General features: G+C 40.7%; 1 protein-coding gene across 5 annotated transcripts in view; it reads left to right on the top strand.

Moving 5' to 3' along the window:
- The window catches only part of LOC121519574 (microtubule cross-linking factor 1), a 144,147-nt gene extending 122,236 nt beyond the window's left edge, over positions 1 to 21,911 (top strand). For 2 of the 5 annotated variants that reach the window (XM_041802330.1, XM_041802329.1), the window contains 3 exons: positions 2,335 to 2,411; positions 5,680 to 7,216; positions 20,661 to 21,911. In XM_041802330.1, the coding sequence (XP_041658264.1) occupies positions 2,335 to 2,411; positions 5,680 to 7,216; positions 20,661 to 20,864 (1,818 nt within the window). In that variant the 3' untranslated portion in view covers positions 20,865 to 21,911. Of the gene's footprint in view, positions 1 to 2,334; positions 2,412 to 5,679; positions 7,217 to 7,422; positions 7,448 to 11,250; positions 11,312 to 20,660 lie in introns of all 5 variants that reach the window. The other 3 variants (XR_005992713.1, XM_041802332.1, XM_041802331.1) reach the window with 3 other exon arrangements.
- Positions 21,912 to 22,296: the final 385 nt, after the last annotated feature.

Below are 22,296 nucleotides of genomic sequence, written 5' to 3'. Positions count from 1 at the left end.
ATTTTTAATGTCTAAGACTGCTGCCACAGGGTAGGTGTCAGACTAGATTATCAACAAGATAAACAAATAACATTTACCATACATTTTCCACAGCAAATATTCAGTCATAAATTGTACTTCAAAGAAAGCAGATTCAGTTGTTTTTTTAACAAGAAAGAATAAAAAAACTACTTAAAAGGTCAATAAAAAAGAAAGAGGTACCTTTTGGACACCGGGGGAACCACAATCAACATTAACTGAAGTTTCTCACAGGAGTTTTAAATACTGTGATAAAAACAATTCATCAATTCAAACTAAAAGGTTCCACAGAACGTATTTATAGCACAATAATGAGAACCAAGGCAGAGATGCACAAAAATGAATCAAAGAACGTATTTCTAAATAGACTTATATTGAATAATTTAACACTGTAGCTGACTAATTTAGATCAGAATTGGTTAAATTTGAGGTACCTTTGCTCAAAGGAGTTTGATTTTGTCTTTTGATGCGAAACAATGAATAGCTGAATAAAAATGAAAAAAAGGCTAATAAACAGTAGTAGTCTTACTGTTAAAGAACTAAAATTCAACAAGATAGGCTAAAACAAATACAAGAAGTATATGAAAAATACAAGTACAACATGTAAGATGGTGGAACTTCAGAGTCCTGCAGCTACATGAATGCTCAAGGTTAAGTGCAAAGGATCTTAATAGTATAATAGATTTACTGAAAAAATGTGTGCTTAGGTATCTCCTGGCCCAGTGTATGAACCTCTAATTACTTTGTTTATCACTATATTGGGACATTCTCTTCAGCCTTAGAATTAGCAAAAATTACCATTTTGTTCATCTAGGGTTAAGAGCGTACTGTTATGAATAATATACCTGTAACATCAGAATGTTTTCATTTTTATTCTTATAAAGTTAGCATGCTCCAGCATTTAGCTTAAGCAGCAAGCTTAAGAGTCAAAAAGTGTAATTCCTCCTTGGTCAGTTTGAGGCTGGTTCAAAAAAACATTCACACCTTTTAACTGAAAAGGTCATTTTCAACCTTGCAAAGCAGATGGATTTGCCAAACTCCATCTCTGTCCCCAAGTAAATCTATCTTGTAAATCCTGTCCACAACATTTGTGGCGAACTGAACACGGTTTGGACCAATCATCATCATTGTAGTTGTAGTAGTAGTATGAGTAGCATGAATTTGTGAGAGTTACGGGGCAAGAGGTTATTTGTAGTATGAGTGGGTATGCACAATGTCTGCTAGTTGCTGCTTCATTGTGAGTTTGCGATCTTTACTGGTGGGGTTTGCCGCTGAATCCAGTTGCTGCGGTAGCTATAAGCTCAGCTGTAGCTGTAGGAAAGCGTCAGTTTAATCAGAACTGGACCACATGTTTTTCTGTAAACAAGAGCATAGAACGACATCAAAAGCTTGTCTGTGCAGAGAAGATGTTTTGCACGCCTCCCTACCAGCCTGGCATGAATTTTATTTGCTGAGAAGCTCCACTATTTACAAACTGCTGCAGCAGTAGCCTGTCAAATCTAGATTCTATGTTTAAGCATTAAGCACTGGTGTGCCTCAGTCAAGCTTTAGATAGCTGCTAAGGCTTCACACCAACACTTTTTAACTAGTAGTTAGATTAAAATAAGTAATCAATTACCTGTATAATAATGTGTCTATCAAAACTGGCTTTGTTGTTTCTGGAAAGGACACGGCGGCCTCTCCTTCCCTCTCAGTAAGCAAAAAAGGTCCATTTAATTTGTCCTGGTAAGTTTCAACCAGTGTATTCAAATAGTTACACTATTTGAGAAAATAGAGTATTGGCCACTGCTGGTGGAGGACTCTCCTCCCTCATAAAAATCTCTCATAATGTTAATTTCAGTTTACAGTAAATCCCTATGAAATGGCTCTTTAATACGTCTCAGCACTTATTATGCATGTAGTATAAACTGGTTAATTTCTTCTCATTTCACTTCCATTGAACTTTACTGAACCTGCTTCACTAAAATAGAATGGAGAAAGAAACTCTGAATCTTTTAGTGTAATCCTAAAACATTTATGAGAGGCTATGAACAGTAAGACTTTAAAGGAGGCACGATAAAAAGTATACTACAAACTGAGGTGCACTAAAATAAGTCTCTCAAATTGATTACCATGAGTCTGTATGCTGTAAACGTCCAAAGAAAAATGTATATTTAACATCTTATTTCTCTAGGGTGGCTCTAAAATGAGCCAAAAGCTATCTTTATTAATTTCCCTTTGGTTTATGACTTGCTATTTTAATGATAGATTTTCACTTGTTGAAAAATAAGAATGCTACACTGATTTTTCCTTATTGTTGTATCTGTTTCCCTTCAGGCTCTGAATGAGATTTCAGAGAGAGAAGGCTCTCCCGAGTATCCAGAGGAGGAAATGGGTGGAGGAAGTCTGCTCAGGTAAGTCCATGTAAAAATGCTCTGAGTCAAACTTCGACCAAAGGTTATTTAAACAGGCAGACTATTCTTTAAAGGCTGATGCACTTTAATTAGGAGAGTGGATCTCCTTTACAAGACAAACAAACTGCCTGGTATCTCTAGGGCCAACACTTAAAACGTTATTACTTAATTCCCCAAGGAGGCATAAGTGCCATCCAATTTAAAGACACCGGCTGAGTGTAAAATCGGGAGTATAACTGACATCTAAATGTCAGATTCTACTGCAATGCTCACTTCTAATGGTAACTACGGCAACCAGTGAAATTAGAAAAAGTATAACTATCATTTGGTCCCTTTTGTGGTACTCTAGCAACATGGTGCAGTCAAATGAATAAAAGGCTTATTCTAAGTAAGTAAAAATAAAACTATCAAAAAATTCAGGTGATTAAATGCTAATTTGAATCTACTTATGAATATTGTGTTCCATTTTTGCTTAGTTTGTGCCACTAATTGCTACTAATGATATATCATGTACCTTTACAACACATAAACTTAATAAACTCTGCCAAAAACATTGGGTATGTACTGCAAGGTGTGCATGCATCATTGCTTTTTTTGCCTGAGGTTGTTGTTGGATTAATTGGTCAGAGTTTACCTAGCATTGTGTTTTGGACTTAAAGTCAGAGGAAACTGTGTTTGAATTTGTTCTGATGTTGCCTGTTAGGCAGTAGGCATTTCATCTGATTTTTTTGCAGATGTTCCTGATAAGGATGTACCCAGGCACCCATTCCCTGTTCAGCTAATCAGCCATTAAACTGTATTCAATGGCCTAGGCTAAAAAGGAGGAAAAGCTCAGAAAACAGTCAAATTCAACATAGCACCATTGTGTCAATGGACTGAGTAGAGCATGGCTAAAGTTAGCAGCTAGCTCCACCAGCCTCCATTCCTCTTTGCAGATTAATATCATTTTTAATATGATAACTCATCACATTAAGTAGTTATGCATTGATATAATCCCTTAACAGCCCACATACAAGTTTATTTTTTAAATGCTGCTGATCCTATGACTTGCTAACCACTAAGCTTCTCATGTTTACATCCGGTGAAGTGTGGGTTAAAGCACTTGCAGGAAACTGAAAGTGTTTAACTGAAGCTACAGCGGCAACTGATGGCATTACAGGTTGTTTTTTTTTAAGATTTATTTGGGGCTTTTTGAGCCTTTATTTGATAGAGGAGGACAGTGGATAGAGTTGGAAACAGGGACAAGAGAATGGGGAAAGAAATGCGGAAAAGGGCCACAGGCCAGATTCGAACCTAGGTTGCCCACGTACATGCGGCATGCCTTAAACCACCAGGCCATCTGCGCCCTGGCTTCAATACAGTTTTAAAAGAGAAGTTGACTAGGATTTCAGACCTGTGGTTATTAAGAAATGATAGATAATAAGTTTAAACCTTGCACTGGTTAATTGGATATCTGAATTTTGTTGTTAGGCCAGGTAGCTGTGCACATCCCAAGTTCCTGGTATTATTGTCATTTTTGTGGTTAGAATCTTTGGCACCCTGAATGAAGCTACCCACCATGCTGCTCTTTTTATTGATTTGTCGAAAGCCTTCAATACTGTTGATCATGTCATTTTAACAGAGAGGCTGCGCTGTATCGGTCCGTCAGAACAGTCTGTTGGTTTGATAACTATCAAACAGGCTGAGGGATTTACTTCTAAATATCTTGATGTTAAAAATTATGTGCCTCAGGGCTCAGTCTTGGGACCACTATTATTTACACTCTAAATTAACAGTATAGGGCGTAATGTTCCCAATGCAAATTTTCATTTATATGCAGATGACACTGTCATTTATTGCTCTGCTCCCACACAGCATCAGGCTCTCTGTCATTTATAAGAAGCTTTTGATATTGTAAAGGACACTTAGCGGAGTTAAAATTGGTTCTAAATCCTGACAGAACAAAACTCATGATATTTTTAAACACAAGGAAAAAGGAGCTGAACCTTCCTTCTGTCAATACGTCACAGGGTGGTGTGATTGAATCTGTGTCTTCTTATAAATATCTTGGTTTCTTGATTGATGAGTCGCTGCCTTTTAAGCTTCATATTGATCAACTTGTAAAGAAGCTAAAGCTGCAACTGGGTTTTTATTGCAGAAACAAGTCTTGTTTTTCTTTTGCTGCAAAGAAAAGACTTGTTAGATACTGTGTACAACAGGGCACTGAGGTTTATAATGAACCTTAAATCCTTAACTCATCATTGTACTGTGTATGATCGAGTTGTTTGGCCTTCCTTGACCACACGTAGGCTAAACGCCTTTGTTGACTGTACTGCTGCCTATCTTGGCCAGGACACTCTTGTGAATGAGTTCTTAATCTCAATGAGGTTTTATAATAATAATAATAATAATGATAATATATTTTATTTATGAGCGCCTTTCTGAACACTCAAGGTCACTTTAATGATAAATGGGACAAAGAAATTACAATGAATAAGCAATCCTGAAGAGGTGGGGTTTGACTCTGGATTTGAAGAGTGGGAGAGAGTCAATTTTCCGGATGTCAGGTGGGAGTGAGTTCAAGAGTTGGGGAGCAGAGTGGCTGAAAGCTCTGCTCCCCGTGGAGCTGAGGCGGGCAGAGGGCACAGTGAGGTTGATGGAGGAGGAGGATCTTAGGGAGCGGGAGGAGGTGGCTATGTGGAGGAGATCGGAGAGATAGGTGGGGCGAGATTGTGGATGGCCTTGAATGCATACAGAAGGATTTCCTGGTTAAATAAATTTAAATAAGTAAATAAATAAAGTCCCATTCTGCCTGTTGGAGTGGATGTAACTTCAGTATGACTGCTGTGCTTAACTTAATTTAGGAGCCCACTCTAGTTTAGGGTTTACTTGTTTGTCTCTTCTTTTCATTGAGCCACTCAGGTTTGCCAATATCTTGGCTGTGCCTCATTTGAGTGTAAAAAGTGTGTTAAATACTTTTTGTGTAAAGCCAGTGAGTTAAAATTGCATCAAACAGAATATCCCTTATGTTACAATTAAGAGTTCATATCATTATTAAGTAGTTGGTTGTGACATCTATTTAGATATTTAAAGTAGACATTAACCCAGTTTAAACTGAAATATTGTAGTCATTAAAATTATAGTTACCATATACCATATACTCTAAGTATTGGATTCAGTTAATACAATCAAACTGAGTGCAAATTGTCCTCTCACTTTTACTGAGTTGATTCTGTAGGTTGTTTTTCTATGGTGCATTAATGGTGTTTCATTTTTGTGTGTTTTCCAGAGCTAAGTCCGTGTGCTCCATGAGCGACTTCCAACGGTTAATGGACAGCTCACCATTCCTCCCTGACAAGACTCGTCACGGTGATCAGGGCCAAGACGACATCACCCCTCCTCTGTCCCCGGACGACCTCAAGTACATCGAGGAGTTCAACAATAAGGGCTGGGATTTCCCATCATCCACCTCTGGTCCAGGTCCACTAAGGGAAGCATGGCCTGACAGACCGCCTGAGGCCCGGGGAGGGGAGCCCACTCTCAATCCATTCCAGCCGGCCTCCTGGTTCCTCACCACCAGTGCCACCTTGACCACCAGCACCCTTAGCAGCCCCGAGCACTGCCACAAGTCCCCACTGAGGGGCAATGGAGCAGGGGCAGCAGGGGTGGGACTGGATAGCTGTGGGGTTCACATCCTCCACAGTCCCACAAGGCCTGGAGCAGCTGAGCGCCCTACTGCCCAAGACGCAGACTTCCTGTACGCCAAAGGGACCAAAGCCAGGGGAGGAGGAGAGATGGGGGTGGGACCCAGCGGGCCTGATGAGGTCTTCAGCAGTGGGAGGTGGCCTTGTGGGCTTCTAGAGGGAGGGGGGTTGAGGACTTCTCCTAGCCAGTCTCCTATCTACACTTCCTCTTTGGAGCTTCAGCTCTCCAGGAACCTGAGTGACGACATGAAGGAAGTGGCAATTTCTGTGAGGAACGCCATTCGCTCCCCACCAGGACCAATTGTCCGGGACTCTGCCTGCCAAACCAACGGGTTCACCACTCGAGGCACTCAGACCACTCAGACCATCAGTGTGGGTCTACAAACAGACCTGCTGAGAAACCTGACCAGCAGCCCCCACCGCTGCCTCACACCCAAAGGTGGTAGCACGCCTATATCATCCCCGTCACGCAGCACGAGAAAGGTTCAATACTCACCGGTGATCCAGAGTAAGTTTGAGCGACCGTGCTGCTCGCCAAAGTATGGCTCACCCAAACTTCAGCGTAAACTGTCCACATCCAATAAGGGGGAGCTACCCAACACCAGCCGTGCTCCCACACCCACCACCCCACAGAAGGGCAACAACGAGTCGGCGTGGGCTCGCTCCACCACCACTCGCGACAGCCCTGTCCATACCACCATCAACGATGGCCTCTCCAGCCTCTTCAACATCATCGACCACACCCCTGTAGTCTACGACTCCATGCAGAAGTTCAACAAGTCCCCCAGTCGGTCCCGCCCCACCCCTCCCTCTAACGAACCAGGCGACCCCAGGAGCTCACAGGAGTGCTTACGGACCGCTCGTGGGCGCTCGCCCAGCCCTGTGCAGCTGATAGTTGAGACACAGGGGGACAAAAACCAGGAAGTGGTGAGCATTCGGCAGGACCTGTCGGCCCCGCCGGGCTACACGCTGGCTGAAAATGCAGCTCGCATCCTTAATAAGAAGCTGCAGGAGCAGAACTTTAGAGAGGAGAGGAGGCTGCAGGCCGGAGCTCAGAGCGGCCACAGCAGAGACAACAGCAAGCAGGCCGACTCAGACAGAGGACAGTCTGGATGTATGGAGGTAAATATAAAGAAGCACTGGATCCATCGCTTCATCATTCATTTGATCTGGGGCCCATGTTTTATGACGCATTGATATTTATGACTTTGCCTTGGATTGTCCTTGAAATGCCTGAAAAAAAACTTGAAAGCATGTGTGGTTAATTAGAGAAAAAGCTAATCAACTACATAATAATCTCACTAAAAATGTTAATGTTTTCTTCTCAGATCGAAAGCACTGACTGATGCAATGGTAATGTCAAAATATTTAACCCTCTTCAATAATTCTGAGCTTTCCTTCTTTGCTTTATGTAGACACTCTAAGGTTTCTTCTTCTTCTGTACTTTCTTCTTGACTGTAGCGTCTTTCTTGTAGCGCAGCTTTTATTTCTGTGCTTTAACTTTCAATGAGGCCCGACCGAAACCAGATTAATGTGTCTGATAACTGAAAGGGAGAAATTAATGTTCTCACATTAATCATCTAAGTGGAATCATTGCCACAAAGCCATATAATTTATAATGATCAGAACTATCCAATTTATGCCCACCAGGAATTTCAAGTATATCCACTTTTAAAGGGATTTGATCTTCCCTGCAAATTTAACCAAGGAAGTGCTAATTTTACTTGATGAAATTAGCCTTGTGACATGTCGGTCGGGCCCCTTTTCACCACCCATTCAGCTGACCTGAGAGAAAAATAAACACAGATACATATGAATATATTGGCACGCCTCTCATTTGTCTCTCCAGACAGATTAAAACTTCAGGAAAGTGGGTCATGCTGTGATAACGCTTCACATTAAAACATTATACCACAGACATTTGAAACCACAACATGTACTGTAAACAACAAAATCCCACATATGGTGATTAATATGTCCACTTACATCTGGGTTTTTCGCCAGCTGCTGTTCACTGATCCGCACAACAGACAGATTAAAGTCTAGTATGTGTTTTATGGATGATAGTGGAGCCTGTGTGTCCTGCAGTCATTCACTAAATGGTGTCGTGACTTGTGTGGATGATTGTAAAAGCTTAAAAAGGGCAAAATAATGGATTGGGACAGTGCTTAAGCACGTCATGGGTTAATATTTTAATACAGACCAAGATGTGGATCATGTAATGCTGTGCTTTCGTGTTTGGTTCAAAGAGTTACAGAAGGGGAAGTAGAGGAAAGGTTAGAGATGCCTGTAGACTCCCAGTACCGAATGGTCATTTTGAGAATCTGTGAAACGATTTATTGTACTTGAATTAAGCAGTAAGTGAATGGGCCATTTATCAGTTAGCAAGAGCAAGAGCAAAGGAATTTTTACTCACTCATGTGTCCAGATGAATAAGAAACAATCAAACTAGCCACTTAGGATTGCCAGAACAGTTCAGAAAAACGGATTAACCTCTCAATTTATAATTTCAGGGGTTGTTTTGGATGGCAGCAGGCCAAGTGCCTACAAACACGTGGTTAGACAAAAGAATAGCAAAAAAGCTGCAGTTCAGCCATGAAATTCCTATCCTCTTTTGTTAGACAAAATACCCAAGACCTTTGGAATGACATGATCTAGTAACAAACAACTACCATTTACCCAAATGGCAACCCCCAACCAATTTGTCTGAACCAATTTAGAACATTTACATCAGTGGTAGCCATCTTGGTTGTTTACAATGTGCTCCTTTGTTGATTTAATATCCGAAAACCACATTTTGATGAACTGCATACTGCATGCTCAAACTGTTTAAACTGCAAACTAACCTAATGGTTACCATGGTGTTTTTTTTTTACCATTTTCAAATATCCTCAAGGGTCACGTAAATCCATTCATCAAATATTTATAGTATGACTTATGTTTGATAAGCTAGCACAGGCTAGCTCAACTGTTCAGCAGTACCTTAAATTGAACTAGAATATACTTATTACTCCTACAGCTATTTAGTTAATTCATTATTACTTGACATAATAAAACATTCAACTAAGGATACTTTTATTTTATTGCTTGTTGTATAACTTTTACTTTACAAAGCAGATATATCGTCCAGATACCATGCCCATCATCAGGCAAATCCATCTTGCAAAGCTCAAATCTGAAATGATTGTCCCAGGTCTGAAAACGGGCCTGACCAATCAGTGTAGTTTGAGGAGAACTAGGCAGTAGCCACAGGGGGGTTTAGTTCCACTGAAAACTGATAGCAATAGCTGCCGCCAGTGTAGCATTTAGATTGGATGTAGCTATGGTATAACAACAGTTTTATCAGAACTGGACCACATTTCTTTATCAAATAAAGAACAAACAACAGCACTGACAGCTTTGCATGACAGATGTTTTCACTCTTCAACAGACCTGCTTCAGCTTAAGTTTGCAATTGTTACTGGCAAGGTTTTGCTGTTCTATAAGATGGTATATACTGGCTGCCTTTAGTGAAGCCATCAGCTTAGATGCAGCTGTAGTATAGTGGCATTTTTATCAGAACTAGACCACTTTTTTATCAAAAGAGTAAAGAGCCACACTGAAAGGTTCTCTTACAGAGAACATGTTTTTCACCTCTCCTGACCAGCCTCAGCATGAGTTTTATCCACCAACCCTGTTCATAAATTACGATAGCACCTGTATGTCGAGCTCAGGTTACTACAGGTGCATGTCTACTACTTCATTTTGTCTTGTTGCTCTGATTGGCCCATAATGAATTTGACAGACATAAGGTCTGTCCAGTAACCTTTTTTGGAAAGTTCTACCTTTCTCAAACACTTTGTATGGGAAGTTTCTAAGGTGAATGTGAAATATATCCCATGCAATGGATATGAAACAAGCTATCTGACATGCCAAGTTAGGTTCTGCTAGTGCCCGTGGATAGCCTGAATAGCTGCAATGCATTGTGGGGCATTTGGGTATCACGAGTAAACCGAGGCCTAGAAATTATGGTGATTCAAGTATGCATATGGGATTTCTAACCTATACAAAATTGCATACTATAAAATCAGGCTAAATTTGACATAATATTTATATAAATTGTAAGAGATTGTTCTATTTGGGACATAGCCAATGTATTTGAGCTTTTCTGGTTTAGATTAGTGGTTACAATTGGCCCAGCATAGACCAGATTGTGTGGCAATCTGTCCAACAGTGCTGGGATCAGACTCATCTGCCAGAGAACATAAACATCTTGCAGACTTGTCTGGTTCCCAGGCCTTTAATCAAGTGCACTGGGGCAAAAAAATGTCTATTTTCAGTTCTCTGTTTAATAGAATTTTCTATACATGGAATTCAAATGTCGAGTCGTGATTTCTGTCTTGGGGCCCAGTACTATTTTTTTTTTAAACTCCTTTAAATCAATATGTTGAAGGGGTAAGTGGTCAAATTTGCTGGCAAAATGTCTGGAAGCAGAAATTAGATATCAAAATTTGTTTGATAATTTTCTGTTGATTGATTATCTGACTAAACATCACTAATACAGATACCCACATACCTTAAAGGAGTGCCTGTGAGCCCTTTAATATGACTGGAATTATTTACTTAGGGATGTCAGTGGAAATATTTTTGGAAAAGCTCTCTGTAAACAGAACTTTACAAGTGCAAGTAGCACATAGAAGATGTCCTCAAAGCTGGCGGTGGTTTATTACATATGTTGAAATATTGTTGCTCTCTGTAAACAGAACTTTACAAGTGCAAGTAGCACATAGAAGATGTCCTCAAAGCTGGCGGTGGTTTATTTCATATGTCTCAACATTTTAGGCAGGTCTTACTGAATGTCATCCAATCTCCAACACTGTCCGATTGGCCAGTGTCAACATTGAGATCCCAGCGCCCCTTGTGTTTTTTTCCAGGTCTAAAGTGAATGGGTGTGTGATCACGGCTGTCTGTGTTGTCTGTAGGCTGAAGCAGCCTCCTTATTCTCCTGGTCAACCTCTCTGCCTAGATATGTCAGACTTATCCTCTTTGCCCGGTTTTACCAATTAACATTTCCCGCTCTATCTTCCCTCCTCCTCCTCCTCCTCCCCCTTTTTCTCCTCCCCTCTGGGCTTTACCCCCCACCCCCTTCTTCCTCGCTGTCCGCTGCTCTGATCCAGAACCACACTGTCATACTAACAACTCCTTGGGGACTCTAACTCTGCTTGTCTCCTCCGTGATGTAAGTTCCTCTTCCTCTACGACCTTTGGCGGTGGGTTCACCAGCCACATGGACCTCACCTCACACCCTGTAGACCTCCCCCCTCCTCACCCTCTCCATTAATGCATGCTTCACAGGACAGCAGATTGACAGTATGTGAAGCCAGTCGTGTCAAAAGTTGTGCGACGACCATCCACCTTTTTCTTCGTGTTAATGGATGCATGCTTAGTTTTCTGTGGTATAGGTCATCTGTTTTTTTAAAGGACCATAATGGTGATTTTGCATGTTTTAGCCCATTAACCATAACTCACAACAGCTGTTTCCCAATACCATACCATACATTTTTAAATTAAGAGAGATTCAAATAGAAATTCCCACTAGCACAACATAAAAATCAACTGAAGCAGGAGTAAAAGTAGGAAAGGTAAGCAACTTGATGTCAGGTAGTTAAGCGTATCATCTGCATAAAACTTTAGACAGGCTCCATATTTGGGACTAAGGCCTGGATCCAAGTACTTCTGACCCCAAAATCCAGTTCATCTGATCAATGTGAACACAAGGGTGCCAGACTCAGGTAATATATCTGGGTTTGGCTGGAGAGGTAGTCTAAGGCAAGACTCATACTTTAGCATGGTGTGAAAGAGATGTGAGCGCTACCATGCTCAAGTGCAGGGTACTCATCAGTATTTAAGAGTTGTAAGGATAATTAAAGTCATCTCCTGTCAGATCAAAGAAACATTTTTTCTGCAAAGCTAAGGCCCATTCCATTCTCTGAACTACACAGTAGATGCAGAAGGAAGAGGGTCACTGTTGGCATTTTAGAATAAAAACAAAAAATCCATAATGTGGCAGTTTAGACCTAACTGACTGCACAGAGCATAAATAAATGTCAGCTTGAGTGGCTGCCAAGGTTGCTTCTTCTGTCATCTTCTTGGCTAATTTACAAAAAAAAAATTCCATACGCAAGTGTGCTGGGTTACAAAAATGTCAATGATATGAAAGCTGACCATTAAGGTGCAATTATGCTCAGGCACAGCACAAAACAACTAGGTTCAATGTGAAAACACTCTACAGCTACATGACTTTTTACAACTTGCAATGCACTAAACTATGTCTTTCGAAATCACTAGCTAATGTGGCATAGTTAAATACCAGCCAGCAACTGCTGCTGACTTTAGCGTGTGCTATTATGGACAAATTAAAAACAAGCCAAATTTTTTAACAGTAATATTTATTCTGTTATTCCTTGTCAATGCAATGAAAGTCCCAGTGAGTGACTTTCTGTTTTATTCCATTATTCGGAGCATAGAATTGTAAAAATAAAAGCTTAAATTGACCTAGTTTTGTAAACACTGGCTAATGTACCTTGTTCTAACTGAGCAGACTACTTGCTAGCAAAGGCTACTGACTTTATCTTGTCTTCAAATTGAAAGTGGAAATTACTTTTAACACGGATATGTTTCATTCTTTTAAATATATCTTGATTTATATTCTGGTGAGCAGCTCTCAGTGCTCTAAAGATTTGAATAAAATTTTTAAAAGTTTAGCTAACTTTCTGTGGTCTGACTACCAGCTAATAAAGGTTGCTTTTACTAGCTTTGATAGTGTAATCAAACATGAATGTTAACATCACTTTGAACACTAATGTTTGTTTGTTACAACTAATTGTGTTTGCAAAATTTTGATTATTAGTGATTTTTAAGGATACATTTGGGGATAATTAAGGGAATAACTCTCACAAAACAATGCTGTCATTGGTAATCAAGCTACAGTCAACTATATCTAGACCTACAGATATACAGCTAACTATAGACCTAGCAAACATCTGTGAGACAAATTAAAAGAAGTAGTGAACACTTTAACATTTTTTTCAGCTGTACACTGAAGTATCTGACTGAACTATGATAAAACATATCAGTGCTGGTGTTATTTCTGACATTTGCACCAAACTAATAAAAATCTCATTTAAAAGCTTTTAATGAGCTCAAACGGACATCTGCTTCGAAAATCTTTTCTGAAAAGGCGTGTTTTATGTGACGTAGAAACCTACGTCTCAAACTCTATATAAAAGATAGAATGTTACCGCCTTTAACTGACTTTACCATTCAGAGACCACTCCCATCCTCTCCTGCACTGCTTTGGCTCCGAGAGCTCTGACTTTAGCAACGCCAGTGCTGGAGCCAACGGCCCAAACAGGTAGTGCTCAGGACCACCATGGTCCACCACCACACTACAGCCTGCTTCAGGGAACTCTGGAGGGGAAAAATCCTCCACCTAAAAAGATCACTCTGAGGCAGCAGTGCTGCCAGACTGTGTCACTTTCTGGCAAGGAGAGTCACTGTCACTCCCTCATCTGGAAAAGCCCATCCTTTTCCCCTCCCTTCTCAGTAGCAATTCTGTTTGTCAAAAAAGTAAAGACATTGGAAAAAAAATTGGGACCAACATTTTAGATATTTTTCAACCAGCTGGATTTGTTTATTGAAAAATGGCACAGTTTGGACCTCATGCAGTAGAAAAAAAACCCAGAAATATTTCATAAGTGTTTCAAGGACCTTTTGGTGCAGTTTTGATTAACTGGAACATATTTGCAACCCACTGAAAAAGGCTGTGTGATCCACCTTTGGATCCTGACCGACCAGTTAGGAACTACAGGTTTAGAAGAACTGATGCCACCTCCAATAAGCAGAGCAAACACTGAATAACTACTAAGACTTTATTTCTCTCTGCCATTGCAAACATATGACCATTATAACTAGGCTTGACTAGCTGACTTCCTCTCTAGGTTCAAAGGAAAAACACTGGCCAGTCTGATTCAAGCCACAACAGCTCCGTCCACATAGCCTCAACTGTCCCCCATGTTCTAAAATGTTGTTGAGTTGCAATCTCTGGCCTTGACTTGAAACCAGTTTAAATGATTTTTCATTGATGGGATGAATCCTACAAAATCACCCAATGGTCCTTTAAAGCAAAGTCACAAAAGTTCATATAAGATGTGAAGTATGAAATCATGCATAAAACTTCCAGATGTCTCACGTTTCTTAGCACAGGTTGTTTGTTGTCCTTCTGGACCCTCTTCATCTTTCTATGGTTTATTCTAACATTGTGTTCCTGCCAGGGAGTCACTCTGTGTGCGACTGGATTAACTATGATGTTTTTCTTGTGATGTTTCCGTTTTTACTCCCTTCTGTCCACACAGAGTTTTCTTTTCCTCTTCACTGTTTCAGACCCCCTCAGCCATCCTCTCACACTAACAAATCCTCCAAAGACTAACTGAAGAGGAAAGCTGCTAACTCTCATCACTTTCTACTTTCTGTCACCTGTCGGGTTGTTTTTGACGTCTGGAGGATATTAACCTGTTCAGAGGTCCATTCTGCATGCTTAAAGGAGAAATCCACCATGAGATTGTTTCTCGCTGTTATTCAGTTCATCAGGAGCCTGTCAGAGCCAATGCTACAATGAGAGCAGAATGTTAGTCCTGTGGTTGCCCAGTGTCTCAGTAGCACACACCACCATCTAGAATTCAGTGTTTGATTTGCTACATTTTATAGAAAATCATATTGCAAGTCAAAATATTCAGAAAAGATCAACTTTTTTGGATTTGGGGTTAGTGGTGTTCAGTGAAGATGTATACATCATTTTCTGAGCCTTGATTGACAGTTTTTTGATTCACAATAAAATCTGCATTCAAGAGGAGGCCAACAAAGAAATGGCAACGCTGTTTTACATATGCACGCTGGAAAATTTCATGAAGGCTGCTCCTGAAATCTCTTAATTTGTTGCTCTTCATAAAAGTAGATCTCAAAAGGCAGGACATGACCTAAAAAACCCAACACAGATATGCCTGATGAAGCAACAGAAAAAAACACAGTGGTAACAACTTTTGTCTGTATTCAGTGCTATGTGTACAGTAGCTCAACATATTCATATGTATATCAACCAAAGACCAGAGACTTAGATAATGGCGATCAGAAATCATCAGCAGTATTGCAGGTGTTGTATCAGATTGTCAAGGTTTAGATGGAGCCAAGCCAGAAGGCAGAGCTTTCAATTTACCGGTCAGTCTTCCAGCCCTCACCAAAAGACCAGCTCCTTCACACTGAAAGGAGTCACTTGAGGTGGTTTGGGTGGATGCCTACTGGTTGCCTAGTATGGAGGTCCATGCCTATGGAGGTCTTCCAGGCATGTCTAACTGGAAGAAGACCTTGGGGTAGACCCTAAACTTGATGGAGGGATGATATATCCCTTCTGGTCTGGGAAATCCTTAAAATCCTCCAGGTTGATGGATGGATGGATGGATGGATGGATGGATGATGGTTCAATGAATGGATTAATGGATAGCTGTATGGTTGGTTGGTTGGATGGATGCATGCATGGATGGACAGACGGACGGTTTGGTTAATAGATGGATGGTTTCATAGATGGATGTTTTGATGGATGGACAGTTCGATGGATGGTTCAGTGGATGATAGATGGATGGACAGACGGGTGGTTCGATTGATAGACGGATGGTTTGATGGATAGATGGACAGTTCGATTGATGAATGGATGGATCAATGGTTCAATTGATGGATAGATGGATGGATGGATGCATGGATGGATGGATGGATAGATGGATGGATGGATGGATAGATGGATGGATGGTATGACTGATGGTTAATAGGAAGATAGTTTGAAGTTTGAATGGATGGATGAACCGATGAATGGATGACTGGTTCAATGATAGATGGATGGATGGATAGATGGTACAGTACAACTGATGATAAGATAGATGGTTCAATAAAATTTTTGCAGAGAGCCTGGCAGGAAAAATCCTGGGTGAAGTCAGGGCGAAAATCAGACTACTTCCATTTGCACATGCAGCTCACCTAAAAACGCCCGGATACTTTCATTTGTACATTTGTATATGTGAAAGCATATGTCTGCATTGCCTTTGATTGATTCCTTCTCCTATTGATGTGGGAGTTGCTGATCCAGAGGAAATTTTTTCTCTTGGCTTTGACTCACCAAAAGTGAAATTTATCACAAATTTTATTGATATTTACCCTTGAATTGAAGGGATTTAAGTCCTTGCTCAACAGCAAAATAGCCTGATATTATTTATTGTTTTGCCAGTCAAAAATGAATATAGCATCACATTGATTCTAGCTGGAAACGTGAGACTGTTTTTAGGTGGATTTCTCCTTTAAGGTCGACCATTAACCGTGCGGTCAAAGCTGATGTTAATCTGTTTGCAGTGACCACTCCAGCTCACAGACCTCCTCTTCATGTTACTAGTGCATGCTCTGTGGTATTGTGTAATTTGATGCATTAGCATCACATGGAAAATCTTGTATTAACCCACAAGGCACTCTGTATTTCCTGTGTTTACAATCCATCACTCATTAACAAATAATTTATTGATGAAGATGTGAGTTTGGGAGCAGACTATCCTTCTCTGTGTTTCTCCTGCCAGTTCCTCAGAACTTTCTGCAGGTTTTCTGACACGTCACTCTCTGGTGGATCTCTCTTTTCACCCATTTCTCTTTTTGTCCTTCACGTCATCCGCTCACGCCACCGGCTGCAGCCTCACTGTCGTGTATTTTTAGCAGAACTAGATTGTTGCTTTGTGGGCTTGATGTCCCACCATCCTTCAGCTGAAATCTAATGCCTCAAGACAAGCTATTTATAAATCTGGCCAGTGGTGTGATGTCCCGGTGTGATCATTCACCCAATCATGCTCTGACATCATACAGAGGAGGGGGGAACTTATTCACAGCTACTTTCCTCTCATCTTGTTGCCATCTTTTGCTTACTTTTGCTATTTCAGCCAGGGGGACAGATGTATAAAACTTGACATTAACACCTGCAGAAATCTGCAAACACTATACCCGCAGTTATAAAGCACTGTGTGTGCATTATCTGTGTTGTACATCCTGTGACATTATGCTTACATGCATTATATATAAATAGATGTAAAGGTACCACATCCATGATAAGCAGGACAGTTTTGTCCTTTAGCTGACTCCAGCAGTCCCCTCTATGAGCTATGAAGCTGCTCTGTTATCCCCTGACTGTATATAAATATGGACGCATACACCTCCTCCGCTTGAAGCCAAAATAACCCTGTGATTGTAGATGAAACACTGTGGTGACGTCATTTGGAGCCAGGACATGCACAGAGGGCATCTGTCTGACAGAGTTGCAATATTCATGTCTTTTCTTTTAAGAAAAATGGATGAAATTACCGTACTGATAAACTGATAAAAGATCGTTCTTGTTCACATCAGCAGAGATTCTTGTATCAGCTTGAATATCTTCTCATGGTTGTAGAAAGTTTGCTGATGTTTGTGTCATTTTTTTGCAAACTTTTCTCTCACTGGCCCTCATCTACTCTGCTAGTCTGGAGCAAACATGGCAGTAGGAGCTACATTTGTTAACCCAGCTGTAAATAATAACATTACATCTGCTTTTAAGTATAGAACAACTACTTGAAATTAAATTTCTCAGAAAGTGAACACATGGATAAAAATAAGCATGATTAATGCGTACTACAGTTTCAAAGTATTACCCCTGTCCCATCTGTTAACATGGAAGGGGAGGAGCCTATGAACTATACTGTGCCAGCCACAAGGGAAAGCTCCAAATGTTTTGGCTTTACTTTAGGAGAGCTGTCGTGTTGTCCATCTTTAATGTAGTATATGGTGTGTTACACATTATGATAGATAAGCTTATATTTTAAGTTGTATAAACAGACCAATACATTTTGTATAAAAACTGTTATTCATAATTAATCTCAGAATTTCTATAGTTTATCATAATTCATCTCTCCTTTTTGTTACTTTTTTTTTTTTTTTTTTAAAGATTTATTTTTGGCCTTTTTGCCTTTATTTGAAAGGACAGTGGATAGAATCGGTACAGGGGAGAGAGCGGGAAGAGACATGCAGGAAACAGCGCCACGAGCCGGACCCAAACCCGGGTCGCCTGTGCACATGGCGCGTGCCCCAACCACCCGACCACCAGCGCGCCCTTTTTGTTACATTTTAAGATTAAATTCATTTTATACCATTGGAAAGCCTGTTAGCCTTTTAAATGGTGCCACATTTGTAAGGAACATGCATTTATGGGATGAGCAGCAGGGCTGAGTATGTGGGTTGCGCCCATGGAAAATGTGCCAGATCTTCTATGCCAATGCCAAACAGCTGATTCTGCCGTTGACTCTTGTTTGGTGTTTGGTGGATTGGATTGTTGAAGTTTGAAGAAACAAGACATATTGACAATTTAACAATTTATTCATTTAACAAACAGGAGCCTCAGTAGCGTCTGGAAGAACCATACACAGCCACAACAGCCTGGCTCCTCCTCAGGCTGGTCACCAGCCTGGTCACACACCACTGTGGGATGGTATCCCATTCTTCAACCAGCATTTGTCACAAGTCAGCTATCGTGGTTGTGTTGGTCACTCTGGCACAAACAGCACACTCAAGCTGATCCCACAAGTGTTCAATGGGGTAACGGTCAGGACTGCTGGCAGGCCATTCCATCCTGTCCACTCCCAAATTCTAGAGGTAGTCTCTGATAAACCCCGCTCTGTGGGGGCGAGTGTTGTCATCTTGGAGGATAGAGTTCTTGCTGACAGGGTGAAAAAACAGTATTCTTGGGGTGTCGTCTTCTTGGGATGCCCACTTCGAGGCCTGTCTCTTACATTCCCCGTTATATGGAACTTGGCCTTCAGTTTGGAGATGGTACTAGAGTTCACTCCAAACAATGCTGCAACTTGGTTTTGTGGAACACCAGCTTGAAGTTGCCCAACCGACAGGCCCTATCCAGATCAGCCAAACGTGGCATGCCGATTCTCGAAGCAGACACCTACTGACCACTGTAGCAGGGCCCATGCTCACAGGTGCTGCCAATCAGGCACCTGATTGGCAGCACCTGGAGGTACCAGAAGCTCAAAACAAGAGTCAATAGCAACAGCAAAATAAGCTGTTTGGCATTGGCAGAGAAGATTTGGCACATTTTTCATGGGCGCAACCCACATACTCAGCTCTGTTGCTCATCCCACAAATGCATGATCCTTACAAATGTGGCATCATTAAAAAGGGTAATAAACAGGCTTTCCAGGCTTTATAAGATTTATTACCAAGAAGCATTGTTACAGCAAAGAAATAATGTACCAAACACAAATTGCCTTACTTTTGTTTTAAGTTTATATAGTGACACCTATTGCTGTTTTACCACCTGAAACACTGGTTTTGCCACATGACATTTGCAACATATTTTAAATTAAACAGGCAAATACTTAGACACATGTTTCAATTCAACCATAAAATAATGCCAAAGTATTCTAATTTGAATTTCTCACAATTAAATCCCATTTCGTTTGTTTAGTTGGGCAGCTGCACCACCTAACATTAAAAGAATTGAGATGCCAAAATATGATATTAATTATATTATTAAAATCTACTAAAACACATTCTAACCAAGTAGAACAAATCAATTTATACCATGAACTGATTCATTTTTGTCAAAAGGAAATAGTAGACGTGGACACATCACGTCATTAAGCAGTCCCTTATTTGACTGAGGAAACAACCACAATTCAAAGTCCACATTTTCTTTTGTAATTGTCGCTTCAAGCCTGAAACAAAATACTTAACAGAGTCTGCTTACAAAATTTGTAATCAGTGGTACCTGCAGAAGTTGTAAACTCTTTATTTGTATGCCTTTTCTGTGACACAGGCAGCAACAGGCCGTGCTATAGACTCTTCTAGCATCTTTGGTACACCTAGAAATAGATTTTTGTTTTTGCATAAGTTTCTTGAGTTTAGGATCATTATGATCATCATGAAATTATAATGAGAGGGGCAGGCTGATAGAAAGTAGCACCACAGTCTCTGTTCGCACCACTAGATGTCCCAGAAAACTACTATGTAGGACCCAGCCTACTCTGACTCTAACTGGCTTTCCCCAACTATGAAGGCATTGATGAGTACTAGCCAGTTAGAGACAGACAAAGGCAGGTCAGGCCTCTAGGACAAAACTGCAGCATGCTACTGAATGATGATCATAATTGTAAATGGAGACTAAAACATAAAAGGATGTACCCTGGACTACATTCCTGCTTTTTATCTTGCATAAATTTCGGACTGATCATAAGTTTCCATTCCCTTTCATATTTTTCTTTTTTTGACAGCTTTCTAATTTTCATTTTAAGAGAAAACATGACATCCTCATTTACACGTTTTATGCATCTGCCCCCTGCTCTCTCTTCTTCTTTCTTTTGTTCACATTTCTCACTTTAGATTTTTTTCAGCTTCATGTTTTTTTGTACCACCAGCAGCTCCATCCTGCTGCTCTCCCCTCCTCTCTGACAGCTTCTTTTCATTAACAGGACCTGCCTCGCTCTCCGGTGGCCCCGCCCCTCGACGCCTGCTTCCAGAGACCGGCCCGCCCGGCCAACCAGCGACCACCATCGAGGTGGGCAGCCCACTCCCCCTCTTCCTCCCCAAAGTGGAGCGAGGGCACGAAGAGGAGGTTCACCTTCCCGCCGCCGGGGCACCGCAAGACCATCCTGGAGGGCGAGGAGCTGATCTGAGACCAAGTCCTCTACCTCCGCTCTCACTCTGCTCCACCTCAGCCTAAAAAGACCCAGTACCTCAGAAATCCCCCCGCCACACAAACCCAGAGACTCCAAAGAGGCGGAGCCTGACGCGGGGGGTTTCATGATCCACCCAGTAGCACCAGCTGACCATCGATGAACCAGAAGAACCTGGAATGTACTGTAATATCATAGAAAAAAGACATTTCCATCAGAGGTGCCTGCACACACTTGAGTTACTCATCACCCCACACGTGTGTTTATATGTATTTATTACATATATGTATATTTTAGTCGCATTTTTGACTCTTTGTTTCAGCTGAAAACTGATGATCAGCTGCTGGATTTATAAGATGTTTACACCTTTTTGTTTACATTTTTCTTTTTCTACATAAAATCTTTTATTTTGTCCTGATCAATACATGTTCAAAATCTTGTTTTGCAATAAGATCATCCCTTTATTTTTTTTTTTTTGTTGCCAGCGTTTCAAGCTTGACTTTTTTGTTTTTTTGTTTTTTTGTTTTTTTTGTCACAGAGAATGGAAAGACACAAGCAGGCAAACAAACAAAAAACAATTTCTGCTTCTTTAGGTCTGAAGCAGAGACATGATGTCATTTCTGATGCTAATGTACTTTATTTATTTTACGTTGGGATGAATGTTTGACTCATGTAAAAGAAGGGTGATGACAAACTGATTAACTTTATGCATATTTGGAAGGCAGTTGTACAAATATCAGCGAAATATTTGCATGCCTTTTGAACACTAGCACTTTAGTGCATGTACATACGAGCTCTAGTCTTTTGTGATCACTCGGCTCCGCTGTGGGGGGAAAAAATGTCGTGATGGGAACTCTTGAGCTGTTGTTTTTGTCGTCACATGATTTGCATCGACTCAAATAAGATTTTTAAGTAAATTATTGTACCTACTGGGCTGTCTTTGTACAGTTGTTACTATTGGATATGAATTACTTTTTTTCTTTTGACAGGAAAAAAGGGATTGTGGGAAAAATATGAATGTTTTAAATGAAGTCTATGTCAAAAAAGTCTACAGATCTATAGTCTTATGTAAATACTAAATGGTAATAAACATGAATGTGTATTTACAAGACTTCCTCTCCCCTTGGTGTATCATTCTTTCTATCTGTCTGAGTGATAAAGGTTAGATACGGCTCATGATAGATTATTCGCTCTTTCATTAGACCTGAGTTTGTGCTCAGGCAGAGGCGGTTGTGTGGATTACAGTTGCAGGGACCACAGGATTACAGTGGGTCAGGGGGGACAGACACACGCACACAGATAGAGAATGTGAATAAGAAGATTGCGTCGTCCCAGAAGTGAAATCCTCTTGCATCACGGTCATACATGTTCCACCTTACTCATGTTTCCGAGCTTGTCACGCAAGACAAAGATAGTCATATAAACCCAGACG

This window comes from Cheilinus undulatus, linkage group 13 (genome assembly GCF_018320785.1).
Source record: "Cheilinus undulatus linkage group 13, ASM1832078v1, whole genome shotgun sequence".
Taxonomy (NCBI): Eukaryota; Metazoa; Chordata; class Actinopteri; order Labriformes; family Labridae; genus Cheilinus; species Cheilinus undulatus.
Note: the sequence above shows the minus strand (reverse complement) of the source record. Positions and strands in the feature narration are given on the sequence as shown.